The sequence below is a fragment of the Plutella xylostella genome, chromosome 2 (assembly GCF_932276165.1).
Source record: "Plutella xylostella chromosome 2, ilPluXylo3.1, whole genome shotgun sequence".
Taxonomy (NCBI): domain Eukaryota; kingdom Metazoa; phylum Arthropoda; class Insecta; order Lepidoptera; family Plutellidae; genus Plutella; species Plutella xylostella.
In genome coordinates this window covers 990,788-1,012,060 of record NC_063982.1, presented here as the reverse complement: position 1 = coordinate 1,012,060, position 21,273 = coordinate 990,788, and the positions used below count along the sequence as shown (strand labels likewise).

The 21,273-nt window shown below is 38.2% G+C and overlaps 2 protein-coding genes across 2 annotated transcripts; one reads left to right on the top strand and one right to left on the bottom strand.

Moving 5' to 3' along the window:
• Positions 1 to 503: 503 nt before the first annotated feature.
• On the top strand, positions 504 to 3,888 carry LOC125489219. The gene is made up of 3 exons (XM_048624550.1): positions 504 to 831; positions 954 to 2,078; positions 3,823 to 3,888. The coding sequence occupies exons 1-3, from the start codon at positions 673 to 675 to the stop codon at positions 3,886 to 3,888; spliced, it is 1,350 nt and encodes a 449-aa protein (XP_048480507.1). The 5' UTR covers positions 504 to 672.
• A 6,819-nt stretch (positions 3,889 to 10,707) lies between these two features.
• On the bottom strand, positions 10,708 to 16,256 carry LOC105389914. Its single transcript, XM_048623754.1, has 3 exons — positions 15,923 to 16,256; positions 11,060 to 15,800; positions 10,708 to 10,724 (listed from the first exon to the last, which is right to left on the bottom strand). The coding sequence occupies exons 1-3, from the start codon at positions 16,079 to 16,081 to the stop codon at positions 10,708 to 10,710; spliced, it is 4,917 nt and encodes a 1,638-aa protein (XP_048479711.1). The 5' UTR covers positions 16,082 to 16,256.
• Between the last annotated feature and the right edge of the window lie 5,017 nt (positions 16,257 to 21,273).

Here is a 21,273-nt window from a genome sequence, read left to right as displayed (position 1 = left end):
TTAACTTGCAGCAGGAGGTAGCGTCCAATCATTAGAGAAGAGAGAATGATTCTTTTGATTTCTACGGGTGGGTGGAGTGGACCATGGGTGGACCTAAAAATTAAGCACATAAGTAGGTAGGCCACAGAATAAACTCTAAAGAAAGAAAGCTATGAAGCACACAAAAAATCTATGGTAGAAAAAAAACATTTTTTTCATTTTGTCATCCATGGTCTATGTCCATGGTAGACATCATAAGACATAAACCTAAGGCCCAGTTTCACCATACTCTGTTAGATTAACAAGGGATTAGTTGTTGACTTTAGACACATCTGTCAAGCATTTAATATGGAGATGACGTATTATTGGTGACATTACAATGTAACAGGGGTGTTAATGATCTAATAAACTAGGATAAGTGCCAATTTATCCGTTGTCGGTTATCTAACCGATTGGGATTGATTTATAAATTAAACGTATAAAATTCATGACAGATGTGTCAAAAGTTAACCACTACTCACTGGTTATGCTCTAACCGAGAATGGAGAAATTCGCACCACATAAAGATGTCAAAATGTCAAGAGAATATAAACAAAGTTCAAGTTTATCAACATCATGTCATATTCGCATATTTAGCAGAGCTCCAGCTCCATAAAATTCCAAGTGCTGTTTACCATCTTATTCAAGCCAGCTATGGTTATTTTGGATAGAAAAGTAGATGATGAAGAGACACACGACGATGATGATGATGGAAGGCCGACCAGGGATTATGAAACAGACGATTGTGGTTGCGGTCAAGACAGAATAGAATCCAAAGAAGCTGTAACACCTAAAAAAAATTATAAGACTTCCGTAAGTGACCATTAGCTATTAACCTGTAAATAACTAATCACTTTTTTTAATAGACAAAGAGAAATATAAAAAAGATTATTTAAAATTATTGTGATCTCCAAATAACTCAGTATATTTTGCAGGAACTCATCTCTTCATCAGATCGCAGCTGTACTGGAGTACCAGAAATTGAGGAACAATACAGTACTTGCAAAAATTGTGAATTGCTTACAAATAAAACCAGAAATATTAAATTAACAAGTGCTAGTACATCAAACAATCCACATGATGTTAAAATGATGGAAGTTATTAGGAAAGCACAACAGAAAGACAGAGCACAAGAAAAACCGTGTGAACATTGTGAATATTCAAAATATCTCAAAATAAGTAATAGAGAAAAACATTGTTGTTTAGGAGGTGAACCGTCGACTTCCACACCGGTAATGAATCATTACGATGAACAAAATCGAAGAAAAACTAGGAAAATGCCATGTAATCAATGCGGTAGCCAGGAAAAATGTAATAAAAATGAAAAAATACATAACTTTGGGGACAAACCGACTCGTGACTTAAAAATCCAAAGAAAAGCTGACGACTGTTTCAAAATCATTCAAAAAACTCTTGCGCAAATGGAGGCTCGTGCGCAGGGCAACAAATTTGGAGGTGATGTCTGTAATAATGAACTCTGTAGTAAATTAAGTATTGTAAATAATTGTATCAGAAACGTATCGCTAACTTCAGTCCCATCGTCCAGTAAAATAGCAGAGCCGATTAACAATATGCCAGAAGATGTGCATCGGTTTATTCGTAACAAAATTATAGAAAAAACACCAAGAAATGACTTGTATGCCGAAGAAGTAACAGTAGCTGTGTTGGATTGGTCAAATAAAATACCAATTTACCCAGGGCAAAATGGATGTAAGCTTTCATTAAAAAAAGAAAATATTGAAATGCTAATACGTAATATACTGAAACTTTCTAAACATATCAATGATAGTGATTACGAATATCTCGTGATAGTTTCTATTGAAAAATGTCTAGAAGCATTACCATTATGGTTTCCAGCTGAAAGAAGAGATGCAGTTGAGTATAAAAACGAAATCATGCGTGATTTACTAGAGGCAGTAAATAAAATCAATAATAAATTACTGAGGCAGAAGTTTCGAGAATGCTGCATACACGTTGCCACCGAGAAAGAGCTAATGAATAGATTTTATCTCAAGGCATATCACAATACAAAACAAAATGAAAGTGCAGATCGGAAAAGAGTATTAGCGACAACCCGTTCTATTAAACATAAAAATATAACACCATATTTAGAAAAAGTTAAAAAGACAAACAAATGTAAAAGTGAATATGAAACAGAAAATATGCTAAGAGCAAAAATATATAACTGGTTTGATGAAGTTCAAAGAATTGACAATAATAGGATACGTAATGAAGTAACAAATATTATTTTAAATCATTTAAAACCTCTTATGAATCGCCACAACGTCGACTCTACAAAACGTCGGGAATCGGTATAAAAACTTTTACACACAATATTCAAGGAACTTCCTATAACAATTTGCTGTAAAAAAAATAAAACAATGGATTTTAAAACAGTTGCCCAAGAGTTGACTGATCGACTTGTAACCTCTCAAAGATTCATAAACTATTCTACTAAATATGTTTACCAAACAAGTAATGCTTCATTGTTTGAACCTACGGAACCTATGCCAGCTAAGAAAGATAGAATATTAACAGAAGTAAATAAATATTTTAATGAGCTTGAAATTGAAGCCGACGATGAAAGCATAGAAGCAATAGTTTCAATTTTATACACACAACAAAATCGACTTTTTGCTCAAGAAGTAGATACGGAACTAAAGGAAGCATTACAAAATATCGGTATTTCCGAAGAGATAATTCCTGAATACGTGCAAAAATTTACTGATATCGTCAGAACTTTAGCAGATGAGCCTAGTGCCGATGTGACTGTATCAGAAGATATCGAAGACGAAGGTACTAATAAAAAGTATATAAGATGTAATTATGGAATTACGCGCAACTTAACAGATTGTTTACAGAAATACTTGAACATGTATGCCCAAAGTGATAAATTTACGAAAGATGCAGTCACAAAACGTATGGTCACTGAATTTGAGAAGCTAGAATATGATGAGTCCAGTGTCGATGATGAAAGAATTACAACCATCACTTTTCAGAGAAAACTTGATATTGTACGGGAAGTATCGGAATGGCTAAGAACTATACCGCTAGAAACAACATTTAATGCACCGACCAATTATAACAGAGCAGTTTTAGTGACTGAAATGGCTGAAGATATTTTTGATGTTTTGGAATCATTTAGCACTGATGAACTTAACGATCTCATAAACTTATGGATGCCCGAACTTCCAGTCTTGCAAACTCACACAGAACAATTGGATACGATGCGAACGTCTCTAATATTTAGATTGGAAAATTTGAAACGAAGTGCAAGGACAAGGCATGCCATAGTTCCTGAGGTAGCAGATGGAAAATCGGACGTGGAATTATTCCAAGATTTTGTTGACCCTTATGTTATCGTAAAACAAGCTCTGGGGGATGACGTAGCAACTCAGGCAGCAATGATCCATCAACTAGCACATGCACTCAAAGACGTAAGAGACTTTCAGCTGGCGAGAAGACTAATGAAAGTCTCTGAAAGGAACCAGTCAGTGAGAAGGTTTTCAATGGAATTAGAATTTATTAAACATATAAGCGAGTGGCTAAAACATATTCCTACAAAAGAAATTGTCAACGAAGCTGAAAGAAAGGAGAGAATGACTCTGATAAGTAATCTGGCAGAATATCTCGGGAAAGCCAAAGACAGCAACTTGGATCACCCAATTCCAGAAGCTGAAATTACAAAACATGTTTCAATATTTCTTGACAAAGTTCTGGTCCCTACGGTTGGCAAAGACAATTACGTCTCATACATATCAGACCTAAAAGGCCACTTAACTCGTAATTGGCATGAAAATCCAGCGACTGAACCTCAAGGATTTCCTTCACAGAGTGGAGTTCCTCAACAGGACAGAAGTGCAGAATTAAGGAAGCATTACATTGGTAATGATACTGATTATGGAACCTTCTCAGAAAATGTCCCCAAATCGTCGTCACAAGAAGAAATGGCACTGCCTCTTCCGGAGGAAGTACAATTACATGGCAGTTCATCAAAATCCCAAAGTCTCGGAAGTCAAAACTCAGGAAGAAACCAAACGCTTGTTGGCCAACCGTCAGGTCAGGACCCATCAGCTCCCCGTGACGAAAACAATGCATCTAACGCACAACGGTATCGCCCCCCTTCATTCCCGAGAGATATTCAGCAGCCAGAACATAATTTATCTTCCCAAAATTATCGACCGTATCAATCTGTGCCCATTGCAACCCCAAAAGGTATTCATCAGCAAGAACACCATAATTATTCTGAACGGCCAATGCCGACTGGCTATCCTTCATATAGGCCGCCTTCTGTTCGAATGTCACCTAATCAGTTTAATGCTCCAAATGATTCTATAGTACCAAGTGCAGATTTTGACCCATATACACAAAATGATAGGCAGCGTACCAATGTATCTGAAGGCTCAGCAAGGCCGAGGACAGATTATGGACAGACCCCTCCTTGCACATCCCCGTGTGCAGATTTATATTCAGCTTCAAATGCACCTAGAAGAAATGACTCACATATTTCACATGGTCCTCGGAGTATAGCAGGTAGCTCTATTGGACCCCATACAACGTCCTTATTTGAGGATCAACAAAAAAATTGCATCGACCTTTTATACGATGTCATCGAAGAATGGTGTCAAGGCCTCCCTCTCGAAGAAGCGACAAGGCAAGATGAGATTAGAAACTCGGATTTGAAAGCGCAAATGGAGCTCAGACTCGTTTTACAAATCAGTGAGATCAACAGAGATGACAACATCTTTAACAATCCAAACACGTACGATGAAAGGTTAGATTACATTATCACTGAGTTGCTAAATGCTGTACCTCCAAATCCAAGGTTAGAAACTCTGAAACCAGCATTGAAAGATGATTTGAAACAGTCAATACTTACACTCAGACCTGAAATTCAAAAAGGTCGTGACCGATATCGTTTTAAGGAGCAACTTCGTATGACTGTAGAGAGGGCAACGCAAAGAACTTTTGAACTATCTTCTGAAATGAGAGCACAAATGGATGTGATATGTGAAGAAATCATCGATGATTTCATAGAATACACTTACGCTAATAACAAGGCGAGGCTGAAAAGTAAAGCCATGCAGACGATAGAGAAAGCATTATCTCATACAAACTCTCCGCATGAGCATGCCAAGCGACTATTTGCAGCATTGTCACAAATAAACGCACCAATTTACGAATCCATCTATTGCGAAATTGGCGAGATAAGGATGAAAAGGGAAATAGCTATATGGTTGAAGCGAATTCCCCAGATAGACTCAAATCATGTTCAGACGACCATTAGACAGAAGATAAAGAGTGCGCTTGCAAAAAAACTGTACGGATTAGAATCGACTCAAACAACCGAAAACAACATGAGACCAGCAATCTATAAGGCTTTGAAGAAAATGGGCGTAGAGCAAGACAACGACCAATTGGTCGAAGAGCTGTTAGTGAGACTGCGGAACTCTAAAACACAAAGATATCAGCAAGACCCAATCATTGTTGACGAAGTACCCAGCTATGCGAGCTCGTTCGATAGGAATCTACCACAATCAGACCCTCCGATAATAGAACCAAGAGTACAGAGTCCTCAAAACCAACACCAAAGAGCTGCTTCAGCATTGGGTCTGGAGCTGCTGCAAAATACCCTAAACCCTGGAATTCCACTAGCTACAATACCACAGTCATCGGGTATCCATAGTACCCTAAACCCTGGGATGCCACTAGCTCCAATACCCCAGTCATCGGGTCTGCATAGTACCCTAAAACCTGGAATACCACTAGCTCCAATACCCCAGTCATCGGGTCTACATAGAACCCAAAACCCTGTAATGCCACTAGCTCCAATACCCCAATCATCGGGTCTACATAGTACCCAATACCCTGGATTGCCACTAGCTCCAATACCCCAGTCATCGGGTCTACATAGTACCCTGAACCCTGGATTGCCATTAGCTCCAATACCCCAGTCATCGGGTCTACATAGTACCCAATACCCTGGAATGCCAATAGCTCCGATAGCACAGTCGGCAAGAAAGACATGGCAACGTCAAACACCGGCCATAGCACCAGGAGTAGCGCTAGATCCGACTGGATGTGGTGGCATTTGCCAGACGAGCCAAGCAATCTCAGCGAGGCCTCCCGCAGTACCGATCATCCAAACTATGCCTATACCAGCTCCCATTTCTGCTCCCATCTACCGGGAAAACCCCACAAACCCTGCAAATATGCCGCCAGCTATTTCTGCTCCTATCTTCCGAGAAAACCCCAGATCTCCTGCAAATATTCCACCTCCATCCTTAACAGTGACGTCTCCCAGCCTGCCTCCCCAATTGAGGACTCAGAGCCGACCTAGACAGCTTCCAAGACTAGACGTTCCACCTGACAGGCTAGCTACGAACCCTGAGAACATAAATGTCGACCATGAGTATGTTGTCCAAGATGGTTTTGGCTTTTCAACGCCGAACGATAGGGGTATTCCGGCAAGACAGGTGGGCGCTCCAAGGAAACCTCCAGCGAAGTACGATAGACCTACGAAGCGGACTAAACTGAATAAGGATACGGAGAAGGTAAAGCATCCTTGTAGGTGCCCGAAGGATGATGACAGAAGACCTATGCCATGTGATTACCACATGCCTGGTCTGTATATGCCGCCACCGATGCCACCACCGATGCCACCTTATGGAATATATTATTATTATTAGAGTGTGTTGTGTAAATTAATGAATCTATGGATGATTGATGTGTTTCTTAGATTAACGATATACCAACAAGATGGTACAAGGTGTATCACATACATACAGAAAGCAAGAAACTGTCTGCATTTTGTTTGCTGTCACACCGTTTTAAGTTCAACCTTATATGACAACCGTCACAAAATAATATTCTAACCGAACTAATTCAAAATAAGAGCCAAGAGCCCAGTTGAATAGAAGTGGGGTGTTATTTATCGAGACGTTTCTTTTGCACTGACACTCCATCTATATAGTTCATTTTAAAATACCGTTGACGTATTCATCAATTTGTGTGGTAAGTCTGTTGCTAGGTTTATTATAGAAAATCATGAGTTATTTAACTTAATCACTTGTTTCTTTTTTAGCCAGCATCCTAATCCTAACTAATATTATAAATGCGAAATGCGAAAGTATCTGTCTGTCTGTCTGTTGCTCTTTCACGCCAAAACTACTGAATGGATTTGAATTAAATTTGGTATACAGATGGTCTAGACTAGGGCATGCAATACCGCAATACCGGTATTCGTAATACCGATATCAGGGACAAAATTTACGCTTTTTTCAATACCGGTATTGAAGTAATACCGGAATCGGACTTTTTTAGGCTATAATAAAGCGATTAAGATATAGTATTCCTATGTCCTGTGAAAGCGCACTTGTTTCCAATCGTTTGTTGCAGTTTTCGGCCGTTTGATATCTACTGTTGTCCATGCGTAAACGGATACTGGATGTAAAAATAATAATTTATTGTAAAATTTAAACGAATACTCAATTCTCGTAAAAATCTATTACAAAAAACTGTTTTTTTTTGATTTTTCTTGTTTTATTTTGACCTATACGACCTTAAGGCCTAATTTCACACCATTCGGTTAGGTTAAAAATACCTCGGTTTGGTTACATGTTGGACCGTTAAGGTTAGTGAGTGTCCCACCATGCTAAATCACGGGGTTAACTCCCTTGATCGGGTGATAAACTTGATTGCTGCTGTGGGGTTCCGCTAAGACTTGGTTAAGACCGGTAACCAGGCAACGGATTGTTTACTTGTCACTCATTCTGTCAAGATTCAAGTTGGAAAAATGAACAGAGCCTTTGATAAACAATATACGAACTAGATGTTGTGTGACATAAAAAATGAAGCGAAATACTGTCTGGGTTTTATATAATGTCAAACCGAGATAAAAGTTTAAATTTAATGTCCTAACCTAACTTGGAACCGCAATATAGAAACACAAATTGATGGCCCTACCTGGAAATCGAACCCGGGATCCCTGGGTGATGAAGCTAAGCTTCTACCACTAGACCACAGAGGTAGATTCAAGAAGTTAAACCTAATGACTTAATGAGAACTAAGTATTGAATTAAGTGAAAAATCTTCTAACAAAATATTTTAAAATAAGACCTTACTTAGAAATTGATATATAATTTCCCGAGAAGTTTCTTTTGCACTGACACTCCATCTTGTTCGTTGTATTGTTTTTCAAAGGGCATGGCGTAATAATATTATTTTCAATGACGGATGTCAAAAAACAACCTCGGTAGAAATAGTAACCATAGCAACCTCAAAACCAAAAAGTTTGGTTGTTTGAGGTTGTTTGAAATCACAGAGAAATAGACAACAAATTTCAATGAATATGACAGAATATTGAGTGAAGTGTGAGGGAAATGAGTGAATGATACACATAATGCTGGATTTATGAATGGTCTGTTAGATTTTCGTCGTGGGACTCATCCAGTTAACAAGGGTAATAATCCTTAAACGCGTCGTCAGCAAATCCGTTATTGAGACTGTAACTAACAGAATCATGAGAAACCAGGTCTTAATCACAATTTATGCCATTTATTACAAGGAAATCTAATACCGGTATTAATACCGGGATCCCGGTATTGAGTTGCAATACCGGAACTCAATACCGGTATTGAAAATAGTTGCGGTATTGCATGCCCTAGTCTAGACCCTGAGAAAGAACCTGAGTAGAAACTACAGTGCCACAAACTTATCTGTTCCGCTGAGAGCTTATGTAAATGTCTAATATTTCTCTATTCTATAAGTTTTTATGTTAGCCCTTAGTGGTAATTCGCCTTTGCGGTTTTAATAAACCTATCTAATCTATATGAATATATAATTCGTTAGTAAATAATGAGATATGGATCAATTGAGTTCCCTCTCACCGGAACAGATAAGTTTGTCACACTGTAGTTTCTACTCTTTGTAACAGTTAGAAAGTCAATATGATACACGAATTCCCAAAATTCCTTATGGCGCAAACTGCTATTCAAATTACCTGAACTAAAGTAGATTTTATAAGGATTTGCTAGATGCATATGCGTATGCAAGTTTTTTGTAGAATATTTCCTAATGTTCTAGCATAATCTTTCAGTTTGAAAATAACCAGACGTTGATATTTCGTCCAGGCGATGATATGTAACGATTTCATTGAAAATTATGTACCTATTCTCGAATAAATTGAAATTTAATTTCTCAACATTATCTTTTATTCCTATTTTAACTGTACAATCGTTTGTTTTATTACCTATAGCTGTACCCGTGAGCTTCGCTTCGCCTTAAAAAGTTTTCCCGTCGGAATTCCGGGATAAAAAGTAGCCTATGTTCTTTCTCAGGGTCTAGACTACTCTAGACCATCTGTATACCAAATTTAATTCAAATCCATTCAGTAGTTTTGGCGTGAAAGAGTAACAGATAGACAGACAGATACTTTCGCATTTATAATATTAGTTAGGATTAGGATGCTGGCTAAATAAGAAACAAGTGATTAAGTTAAATGACTCATGATTTTCTATTACAAACCTAGCAACAGACTTACCACACAAATTGATGAATACGTCAACGGTATTTTAAAATGAACTATATAGATGGAGTGTCAGTGCAAAAGAAACGTCTCGACAAATAACACCCCACTTCTATTCAACTGGGCTCTTATTTTGAATTAGTTCGGTTAGAATATTATTTTGTGACGGCTGTCATATAAGGTTGAACTTAAAACGGTGTGACAGCAAACAAAATGCAGATAGTTTCTTGCTTTCTGTATGTATGTGATACACCTTGTACCATCTTGTTGGTATATCGTTAATCTAAGAAACACATCAATCATCCATAGATTCATTAATTTACACAACACACTAATAATAATAGTACATTCCATAAGGCGGCATTGGCAGTGGCATCGGTGGCGGCATATACAGACCAGGCATGTGGTAATCACATGGCATAGGTCTTCTGTCATCATCCTTCGGGCACCTACAAGGATGCTTTACCTTCTCCGTATCCTTATTCAGTTTAGTCCGCTTCGTAGGTCTATCGTACTTCGCTGGAGGTTTCCTTGGAGCGTCCACCTGTCTTGCCGGAATACCCCTATCGTTCGGCGTTGAAAAGCCAAAACCATCTTGGACAACATCCTCATGGTCTACATTTATGTTCTCAGGGTTCGTAGCTAGCCTGTCAGGTGGAACGTCTAGTCTTGGAAGCTGTCTAGATCGGCTCTGAGTCCTCAATTGGGGAGGCAGGCTGGGAGACGTCACTGTTATGGATGGAGGTGGAATATTTGCAGGAGATCTAGGGTTTTCTCGGAAGATAGGAGCAGAAATAGCTGGCGGCATATTTGCAGGGTTTGTGGGGTTTTCTCGGTAGATGGGAGCAGAAATGGGAGCTGGTATAGGCATAGTTTGGATGATCGGTACTGCGGGAGTCCTCGCTGAGATCGCTTGGCTCGTCTGGCAAATGCCACCACATCCAGTCGGATCTAGCGCTACTCCTGGTGCTGTGGCCGGTGTTTGACGTTGCCATGTCTTTCTTGCCGACTGTGCTATCGGAGCTATTGGCATTCCAGGGTATTTGGTACTATGTAGACCCGATGACTGGGGTATTGGAGCTAATGGCAATCCAGGGTTCAGGGTACTATGTAGACCCGATGACTGGGGTATTGGAGCTAGTGGCAATCCAGGGTTCAGGGTACTATGTAGACCCGATGACTGGGGTATTGGAGCTAGTGGTATTCCAGGATTTAGGGTACTATGTAGACCCGATGACTGGGGTATTGGAGCTAGTGGCAATCCAGGGTTCAGGGTACTATGTAGACCCGATGACTGGGGTATTGGAGCTAGTGGCATTACAGGGTTTTGGGTTCTATGTAAACCCGATGACTGGGGTATTGGAGCTAGTGGAATTCCAGGGTTTTGGGTTCTATGTAGACCCGATGACTGGGGTATTGGAGCTAGTGGTATTCCAGGGTTTAGGGTACTATGCAGACCCGATGACTGGGGTATTGGAGCTAGTTGCATCCCAGGGTTTAGGGTACTATGGATACCCGATGACTGTGGTATTGTAGCTAGTGGAATTCCAGGGTTTAGGGTATTTTGCAGCAGCTCCAGACCCAATGCTGAAGCAGCTCTTTGGTGTTGGTTTTGAGGACTCTGTACTCTTGGTTCTATTATCGGAGGGTCTGATTGTGGTAGATTCCTATCGAACGAGCTCGCATAGCTGGGTACTTCGTCAACAATGATTGGGTCTTGCTGATATCTTTGTGTTTTAGAGTTCCGCAGTCTCACTAACAGCTCTTCGACCAATTGGTCGTTGTCTTGCTCTACGCCCATTTTCTTCAAAGCCTTAAAGATTGCTGGTCTCATGTTGTTTTCGGTTGTTTGAGTCGATTCTAATCCGTACAGTTTTTTTGCAAGCGCACTCTTTATCTTCTGTCTAATGGTCGTCTGAACATGATTTGAGTCTATCTGGGGAATTCGCTTCAACCATATAGCTATTTCCCTTTTCATCCTTATCTCGCCAATTTCGCAATAGATGGATTCGTAAATTGGTGCGTTTATTTGTGACAATGCTGCAAATAGTCGCTTGGCATGCTCATGCGGAGAGTTTGTATGAGATAATGCTTTCTCTATCGTCTGCATGGCTTTACTTTTCAGCCTCGCCTTGTTATTAGCGTAAGTGTATTCTATGAAATCATCGATGATTTCTTCACATATCACATCCATTTGTGCTCTCATTTCAGAAGATAGTTCAAAAGTTCTTTGCGTTGCCCTCTCTACAGTCATACGAAGTTGCTCCTTAAAACGATATCGGTCACGACCTTTTTGAATTTCAGGTCTGAGTGTAAGTATTGACTGTTTCAAATCATCTTTCAATGCTGGTTTCAGAGTTTCTAACCTTGGATTTGGAGGTACAGCATTTAGCAACTCAGTGATAATGTAATCTAACCTTTCATCGTACGTGTTTGGATTGTTAAAGATGTTGTCATCTCTGTTGATCTCACTGATTTGTAAAACGAGTCTGAGCTCCATTTGCGCTTTCAAATCCGAGTTTCTAATCTCATCTTGCCTTGTCGCTTCTTCGAGAGGGAGGCCTTGACACCATTCTTCGATGACATCGTATAAAAGGTCGATGCAATTTTTTTGTTGATCCTCAAATAAGGACGTTGTATGGGGTCCAATAGAGCTACCTGCTATACTCCGAGGACCATGTGAAATATGTGAGTCATTTCTTCTAGGTGCATTTGAAGCTGAATATAAATCTGCACACGGGGATGTGCAAGGAGGGGTCTGTCCATAATCTGTCCTCGGCCTTGCTGAGCCTTCAGATACATTGGTACGCTGCCTATCATTTTGTGTATATGGGTCAAAATCTGCACTTGGTACTATAGAATCATTTGGAGCATTAAACTGATTAGGTGACATTCGAACAGAAGGCGGCCTATATGAAGGATAGCCAGTCGGCATTGGCCGTTCAGAATAATTATGGTGTTCTTGCTGATGAATACCTTTTGGGGTTGCAATGGGCACAGATTGATACGGTCGATAATTTTGGGAAGATAAATTATGTTCTGGCTGCTGAATATCTCTCGGGAATGAAGGGGGGCGATACCGTTGTGCGTTAGATGCATTGTTTTCGTCACGGGGAGCTGATGGGTCCTGACCTGACGGTTGGCCAACAAGCGTTTGGTTTCTTCCTGAGTTTTGACTTCCGAGACTTTGGGATTTTGATGAACTGCCATGTAATTGTACTTCCTCCGGAAGAGGCAGTGCCATTTCTTCTTGTGACGACGATTTGGGGACATTTTCTGAGAAGGTTCCATAATCAGTATCATTACCAATGTAATGCTTCCTTAATTCTGCACTTCTGTCCTGTTGAGGAACTCCACTCTGTGAAGGAAATCCTTGAGGTTCAGTCGCTGGATTTTCATGCCAATTACGAGTTAAGTGGCCTTTTAGGTCTGATATGTATGAGACGTAATTGTCTTTGCCAACCGTAGGGACCAGAACTTTGTCAAGAAATATTGAAACATGTTTTGTAATTTCAGCTTCTGGAATTGGGTGATCCAAGTTGCTGTCTTTGGCTTTCCCAAGATATTCTGCCAGATTACTTATCAGAGTCATTCTCTCCTTTCTTTCAGCTTCGTTGACAATTTCTTTTGTAGGAATATGTTTTAGCCACTCGCTTATATGTTTAATAAATTCTAATTCCATTGAAAACCTTCTCACTGACTGGTTCCTTTCAGAGACTTTCATAAGTCTTCTCGCCAGCTGAAAGTCTCTTACGTCTTTGAGTGCATGTGCTAGTTGATGGATCATTGCTGCCTGAGTTGCTACGTCATCCCCCAGAGCTTGTTTTACGACAACATAAGGCTCAACAAAATCTTGGAATAATTCCACGTCCGATTTTCCATCTGCTACCTCAGGAACTATGGCATGCCTTGTCCTTGCACTTCGTTTCAAATTTTCCAATCTAAATATTAGAGACGTTCGCATCGTATCCAATTGTTCTGTGTGAGTTTGCAAGACTGGAAGTTCGGGCATCCATAAGTTTATGAGATCGTTAAGTTCATCAGTGCTAAATGATTCCAAAACATCAAAAATATCTTCAGCCATTTCAGTCACTAAAACTGCTCTGTTATAATTGGTCGGTGCATTAAATGTTGTTTCTAGCGGTATAGTTCTTAGCCATTCCGATACTTCCCGTACAATATCAAGTTTTCTCTGAAAAGTGATGGTTGTAATTCTTTCATCATCGACACTGGACTCATCATATTCTAGCTTCTCAAATTCAGTGACCATACGTTTTGTGACTGCATCTTTCGTAAATTTATCACTTTGGGCATACATGTTCAAGTATTTCTGTAAACAATCTGTTAAGTTGCGCGTAATTCCATAATTACATCTTATATACTTTTTATTAGTACCTTCGTCTTCGATATCTTCTGATACAGTCACATCGGCACTAGGCTCATCTGCTAAAGTTCTGACGATATCAGTAAATTTTTTCACGTATTCAGGAATTATCTCTTCGGAAATACCGATATTTTGTAATGCTTCCTTTAGTTCCGTATCTACTTCTTGAGCAAAAAGTCGATTTTGTTGTGTGTATAAAATTGAAACTATTGCTTCTATGCTTTCATCGTCGGCTTCAATTTCAAGCTCATTAAAATATTTATTTACTTCTGTTAATATTCTATCTTTCTTAGCTGGCATAGGTTCCGTAGGTTCAAACAACGAAGCATTACTTGTTTGGTAAACATATTTAGTAGAATAGTTTATGAATCTTTGAGAGGTTACAAGTCGATCAGTCAACTCTTGGGCAACTGTTTTAAAATCCATTGTTTTATTTTTTTTACAGCAAATTGTTATAGGAAGTTCCTTGAATATTGTATGTAAAAGTTTGTATACCGATTCCCGACGTTTTGTAGAGTCGACGTTGTGGCGATTCATAAGAGGTTTTAAATGATTTAAAATAATATTTGTTACTTCATTACGTATCCTATTATTGTCAATTCTTTGAACTTCATCAAACCAGTTATATATTTTTGCTCTTAGCATATTTTCTGTTTCATATTCACTTTTACATTTGTTTGTCTTTTTAACTTTTTCTAAATATGGTGTTATATTTTTATGTTTAATAGAACGGGTTGTCGCTAATACTCTTTTCCGATCTGCACTTTTATTTTGTTTTGTATTGTGATATGCCTTGAGATAAAATCTATTCATTAGCTCTTTCTCGGTGGCAACGTGTATGCAGCATTCTCGAAACTTCTGCCTCAGTAATTTATTATTGATTTTATTTACTGCCTCTAGTAAATCACGCATGATTTCGTTTTTATACTCAACTGCATCTCTTCTTTCAGCTGGAAACCATAATGGTAATGCTTCTAGACATTTTTCAATAGAAACTATCACGAGATATTCGTAATCACTATCATTGATATGTTTAGAAAGTTTCAGTATATTACGTATTAGCATTTCAATATTTTCTTTTTTTAATGAAAGCTTACATCCATTTTGCCCTTGGTAAATTGGTATTTTATTTGACCAATCCAACACAGCTACTGTTACTTCTTCGGCATACAAGTCATTTCTTGGTGTTTTTTCTATAATTTTGTTACGAATAAACCGATGCACATCTTCTGGCATATTGTTAATCGGCTCTGCTATTTTACTGGACGATGGGACTGAAGTTAGCGATACGTTTCTGATACAATTGTTTACAATACTTAATTTACTACAGAGTTCATTATTACAGACATCACCTCCAAATTTGTTGCCCTGCGCACGAGCCTCCATTTGCGCAAGAGTTTTTTGAATGATTTTGAAACAGTCGTCAGCTTTTCTTTGGATTTTTAAGTCACGAGTCGGTTTGTCCCCAAAGTTATGTATTTTTTCATTTTTATTACATTTTTCCTGGCTACCGCATTGATTACATGGCATTTTCCAAGTTTTACTTCGATTTTGTTCATCGTAATGATTCATTACCGGTGTGGAAGTCGACGGTTCACCTCCTAAACAACAATGTTTTTCTCTATTACTTATTTTGAGATCTTTTGAATATTCGCAATGTTCACACGGTTTTTCTTGTGCTCTGTCTTTCTGTTGTGCTTTCCTAATAACTTCCATCATTTTAACATCATGTGGATTGTTTGATGTACTAGCACTTGTTAATTTAATATTTCTGGTTTTATTTGTAAGCAATTCACAATTTCTGCAAGTACTGTATTGTTCCTCAATTTCTGGTACTCCAGTACAGCTGCGATCTGATGAAGAGATGAGTTCCTGCGAAATATACTGAGTTATTTGGAGAGCACAATAATTTTAAATAATCTTTTTTATATTCTTCTTTGTCTATTAAAAAAAGTGATTAGTTATTTACAGGTTCATAGCTAATGGTCACTTACGGAAGTCTTATAAATTTTTTTAGGTGTTACAGCTTCCTTGGATTCTATTCTGTCTTGACCGCAACCACAATCGTCTGTTTCATAATCCCTGGTCGGCCTTCCATCATCATCATCGTCGTGTGTCTCTTCATCATCTACTTTTCTATCCAAAATAACCATAGCTGGCTTGAATAAGATGGTAAACAGCACTTGGAATTTTATATTTTTCCTGGAGCTCTGCTAAATATGCGAATATGACATGATGTTGATAAACTTGAACTTTGTTTATATTCTCTTGACATTTTGACATCTTGATGTGGTGCGAATTTCTCCATTCTCGGTTAGAGCATAACCAGTGATAACCAGGCAGTAGTGGTTAACTTTTGACACATCTGTCATGAATTTTATACGTTTAATTTATAAATCAATCCCAATCGGTTAGATAACCGACAATGGATAAATTGGCACTTATCCTAGTTTCACCATAGTTTATTAGATCATTAACACCCCTGTTACATTGTAATGTCATCAATAATACGTCATCTCCATATCAAATGCTTGACAGATGTGTCTAAAGCATGGAAGTAATAATACAACAGGAATGCGCACTCACCAAAATGATGCAAACAAAAATAGACCTAACGAATTCACCTTAAGATTTATATTTGAAGTGAAAGAGGCCGCGAGCCGATAGAGAGGGTTACCACAGAGCCCTTCCTCTCTTTCTAACAATTGCCAGGATTTAATTGTGTAAACTTTAGTAGATTTTGTACGAAGAGAGCTATGCAAAAAAAATATTAAATTAACTCATAGATTACTGTATATCATATCATTTTCAAAAACAAAGAAGAATGGCGAAACCTGACCCGCTTTGCATAAGTTAGCAGCCACTCACCAAACCTATTTTAAGTTATTGATAAAAATGTCTATTATCAGGGAAAAATATTTAAAAAAATCTAAACCATGGGGTTCTTGAGATATTAGGGTTCAAAAGTAAATTAATTAAATATATTTTTTTCGTTAAATAAGATTTTGCTGAATGGTACACGCACAAATAAGTTTTATAATCTAAATCATGGGATTCCCAATTCATAGCGCATCACAAAATGTATTACATGATTTTATTTATGCAAATAATATCATAATTATTTTTGCACATTTCACACTCAGAAACCTATTTTTATAAAGAGACCAATAATTTCAAAAATTATTTCATTCTATTCAAGTTCACGTTATCCCGAAGTAACATAAAATACTTCTTAGCCAGGAATTCCCACGGAAACACTTTTAAAATCAATTTTTAGCTCGAGGGTAACATCTGGGTGGATTTCAACAAGTCCTAAAAAATCTTCATTTCCGTGGACTTTTTTATCTTAAGGTTTTTTATATTAGAAAAACGCTTTTATTAAAGTTTTTGTTAATGTTAGTGTTCTTACTAAATGGGTAGCAGATAAGTTAAAAACTTAACGAGATACGGATGATTAAAAATTTCGTGCCACGGCGATGAAACATGCGTTCACGGCAATGAAACAAGCGTCCACGGCAATGAAACAAAGGCCCACGGCAATGAAACAAACTTCCACGGCAATGAAAGAACTGTATACAATGGAAATGAAAGAATCAATCCACTGCAATTTTTAAAAAAGACTGTGAGGGAAACGCAAACTTATACAGGCATGTATGGCAGAAATATTTGGATAGATATTGGAACGAAAGAAAGAACGACTACTGTCGTTCTTTCTTCGACGAAAGAAAGAACGACAGTATGTATAAAAAAATAAGAATATACCTAGTATGGAATTCTCTAAGTAGCATTGTGGGGTCCGTATTGCGACGTATAAAACAAAATGTTTCATTTCACACTAATAACGTTCACAACATATAATAAACCTTACCTATAACATTTATATTTTATAAGGTATAATACCCAATATGCATACTGTTCATTTTATGTAAAATTCATAAAATATACTATAATATGACATATATTCTCTGTGCTGAATTACACAACACCGGCAAAACACCTAGCACCAAAATATAAACATAGGCGTGTGCGGTTAGGTGCACATGTTGGTCAGCTAAGCGTCTCCCTACATAGCGCCAATAATAATAACGCAGTCAAAACTCCTTGCACCAAAACCTAAACATAGAGCGTCTCCCCATGTAGCCCTGCTTAACTTTTGCTGAACATAATATGCACTTAACCGCTCCTCCTCGCTTTTCTTGTCATCGCACCTATCTTTAGGTTATGGTGCTAGAGGTTTTGATGGTATTGTGTAATTTAACACACATTATGTGATATGATAGAATATTTTATGAACTTTATGGTAAATCATAGTATATTTTAATTGGTATAATAATATAAAATGTACATGTTGTCATTATCAGCCTATAATCATCCAATGCTGGACATAGGCCTCTCCTAAGGAGCGCCACAACACTCGGTCCTCGGTCTTCCGAATCCAGCCACTACCGGCTACCTGCCTATACTTGCATATTTTGACAGCTATGTTGGTAACCTTAGTCCTCTGACGTATAACTTCTTTTCTGATACCATCCATTAGAGAAACCCCAAGCATAGCTCTCTCCATAGCACGCTGAGTGACTTTAAATCGGTGGACCAGTCCCACCATCATTGTCCAGGTCTCTGCACCGGGTTCCCCTCATCTCGCCTAATCTTTATTATCCTAAACTCATTTCGCATAACTCGTAAGGTCTAAACTTTTTTGGTAGAATCATCACTTTGCCAAGACTTATGTGGCATAAGACTCGTTTCGTCTTAAACTCTTTTGGCACAAACTTGAAACATCTAAGTCTCGTTTGCTCAAATTATTCGTATTGGTATAATCTTGTTTCTCTCTCTCCTAATATTATTATCTTAATAAATACTATATTCAGTATGTTTTAAATGTACAAATTGTGGTATTTTTCTCCTACATCCCGAAAATCACGATATTGAATGATCAAAATATCGAAAGTGAATGACCATTATAATTATTACAATCGCCATTAAACCCCATGGGATCGAAACCTAAAGGTAGGTGCGACGACGAGCAAAGCGAGCAGGAGCATGTTAGGTGCACATGTTCGTCGAAAGCAAAGCGGAGCGCAGCGAAGCGTTACCCACATAGCGGAAAATTAAATACCTAATGCAAGGCACCAGTTTGCGCTATATAGGGAGACGCTTCGTCAAAGTTAAAGATAAATGAATATTAGTAGTTTTTATAAGTTATGCCATAGTATTGTTAGGCTATTTGAGATTTGACCATACCGTTATTAGGCTAAATAAGATTATGCGAAATAACTTTTTACTAAACGAGATTTATGCCATACAATTTTCGGCGAAACGAGATTTTGACCAAACGTTACTATGCAATACGAGATTAGGCGAATAAATCTTAGGCCAAAAAAGGTAGAACCCTCTGCACCATATGTCATAACTGGCAGGGTGCAATGGTTGAAGACTGTTGGATGCGCCTTTCAGCCTCCTTGTCGAAGTTGCTTCTGCCTAGCCGAATAGTCTGCCTCAGGTAGTCATATTATTGCACAACTTCGATAGTTGTCTCACGAACGATCACCGGCTCCGGTTTTATGTGAACATTCTACATGACTTTTGTCTTGCCCAAGTTCATACGGAGGCCTACACGTTACAAGCAGCATTAAGGCCACTTAGCATCCAGATGAGTTCCTGCAGAGATGTATGTTCTATTATATTCTATTCTACTATCTGTGGGAGGTGTGAGTACATGCACCTGGCTCTCTCGAATGGGACCTTTGTGCAATGTGCATATCCCCAAGGTCTAAGCTGCTGCCTTTCTAAGCTTGGACCATTTCCCACCACGCTGGTCCACAGCGAGTTGGTGGGTTCGCATATTATCTAGATGTGCTAAATCTATAGGTAGATATGCAGGGTTCCTCACGATGTTTTCCTTCACCGTAAGAGCGATGGTATACATTGTATTAAAATTCAAAGGAACACATTGGTACATGTCAGCGCCGGAATTCGCACCCGCATTATTGGAGTGGGAAGCGGGCGCTTACCCGACTGAGCTACCACCGGTCTTATTTATACTATAACGTTCATTATAATTATGTTGTGACTGTTATTATTAATGTAATATTATATATTTCGTTTTTATACATCGCGATACGCCCCCGTTTTAACGCACTGCAAAAAGAGGTAATTTGACTAGTTCTGTAGGTAATGTCAGTGATCGGTATTACCTGTATTACAGGTAAAAGATATGTTACTTTGCCTAATCATACATACCACGGCGATGAAAACATAAGTCACGGAAATGAATAACCTGGCCACGGAAATGAATAACATAACCACGGCAATGAATACAAATTATTTTACAAGACATGGCAATGAATTTTTTTTCATTGCCGTGGCTTTTTTTTCATTGCCATAGCAAATATTGCCCACGGAAGCCACGGAAATGAAAGCATGGCGATGAAAATCAAGGCATTAAATATAAATAACTAAAAAAGTATTAACTATTCGAAGAAATAAACACTTTATAAGGTAAATATTTTCAAAAAGCTTTCTTTTGAATGCTTACTCTAGAAGACAAACTTAATTTTATAGAAGTTATATCTATCCACGGCAATGAAAGAAAAAATGTCCAGTCCCCAAAATTTTTACTGATTTTCACTATAGCGCAAAAACGCGGGCACCGATGTACCTCCTTCCACGTCGAGCAGTTAGGCGACACTTGTAAGAAACGATTAGCGCACTGAGGGGGGCACCCAAGTTCATAGGTAAAACAATAGCCTTGATCATGTTTAGGACACGGCAATGAACAGAAGTTCTGGGACACATGAATTTTTACTTACCGTTCGTTATATTCTTTATATATTTCAATAAATGTATTCCGTGACAATACTTTAACTATTAATGTATCAAATGAAACTAAGTTTAACTATCAATACTCAATATCTTTTCATCAATGAAGAATAATACAAAACGTGGTAACGTGGGGACAGACACGGCAATGAAAGATTTGGGGGTTTAATTTTTTTTTTTTAAATATCCATTAATCCTATTAATAAAATATTTAGTGCTACACATAGATAACTATTTCACTTAACCGGAAAAAAATATTAGAAAATTATAACTTGGTTTTTTAGTACCAATTTCATTGATGCCACGCAATTTTTGGCCGCGGGAAATTCACCCATCTAGTACAGTAGAATGACTTGATCTTTCAGCACCTATATCTTCGTTTTCCCATGTCTCATAATAATAAAATTAATACCAGTATATACTGTAGTCACGGACTACCCATCAGTGTATGTTTCATCAATGGCCGCTCTGGGTCATGGCGCCATAGAGAAATGGCCATTCTCCTTTATAATAAATCATTATA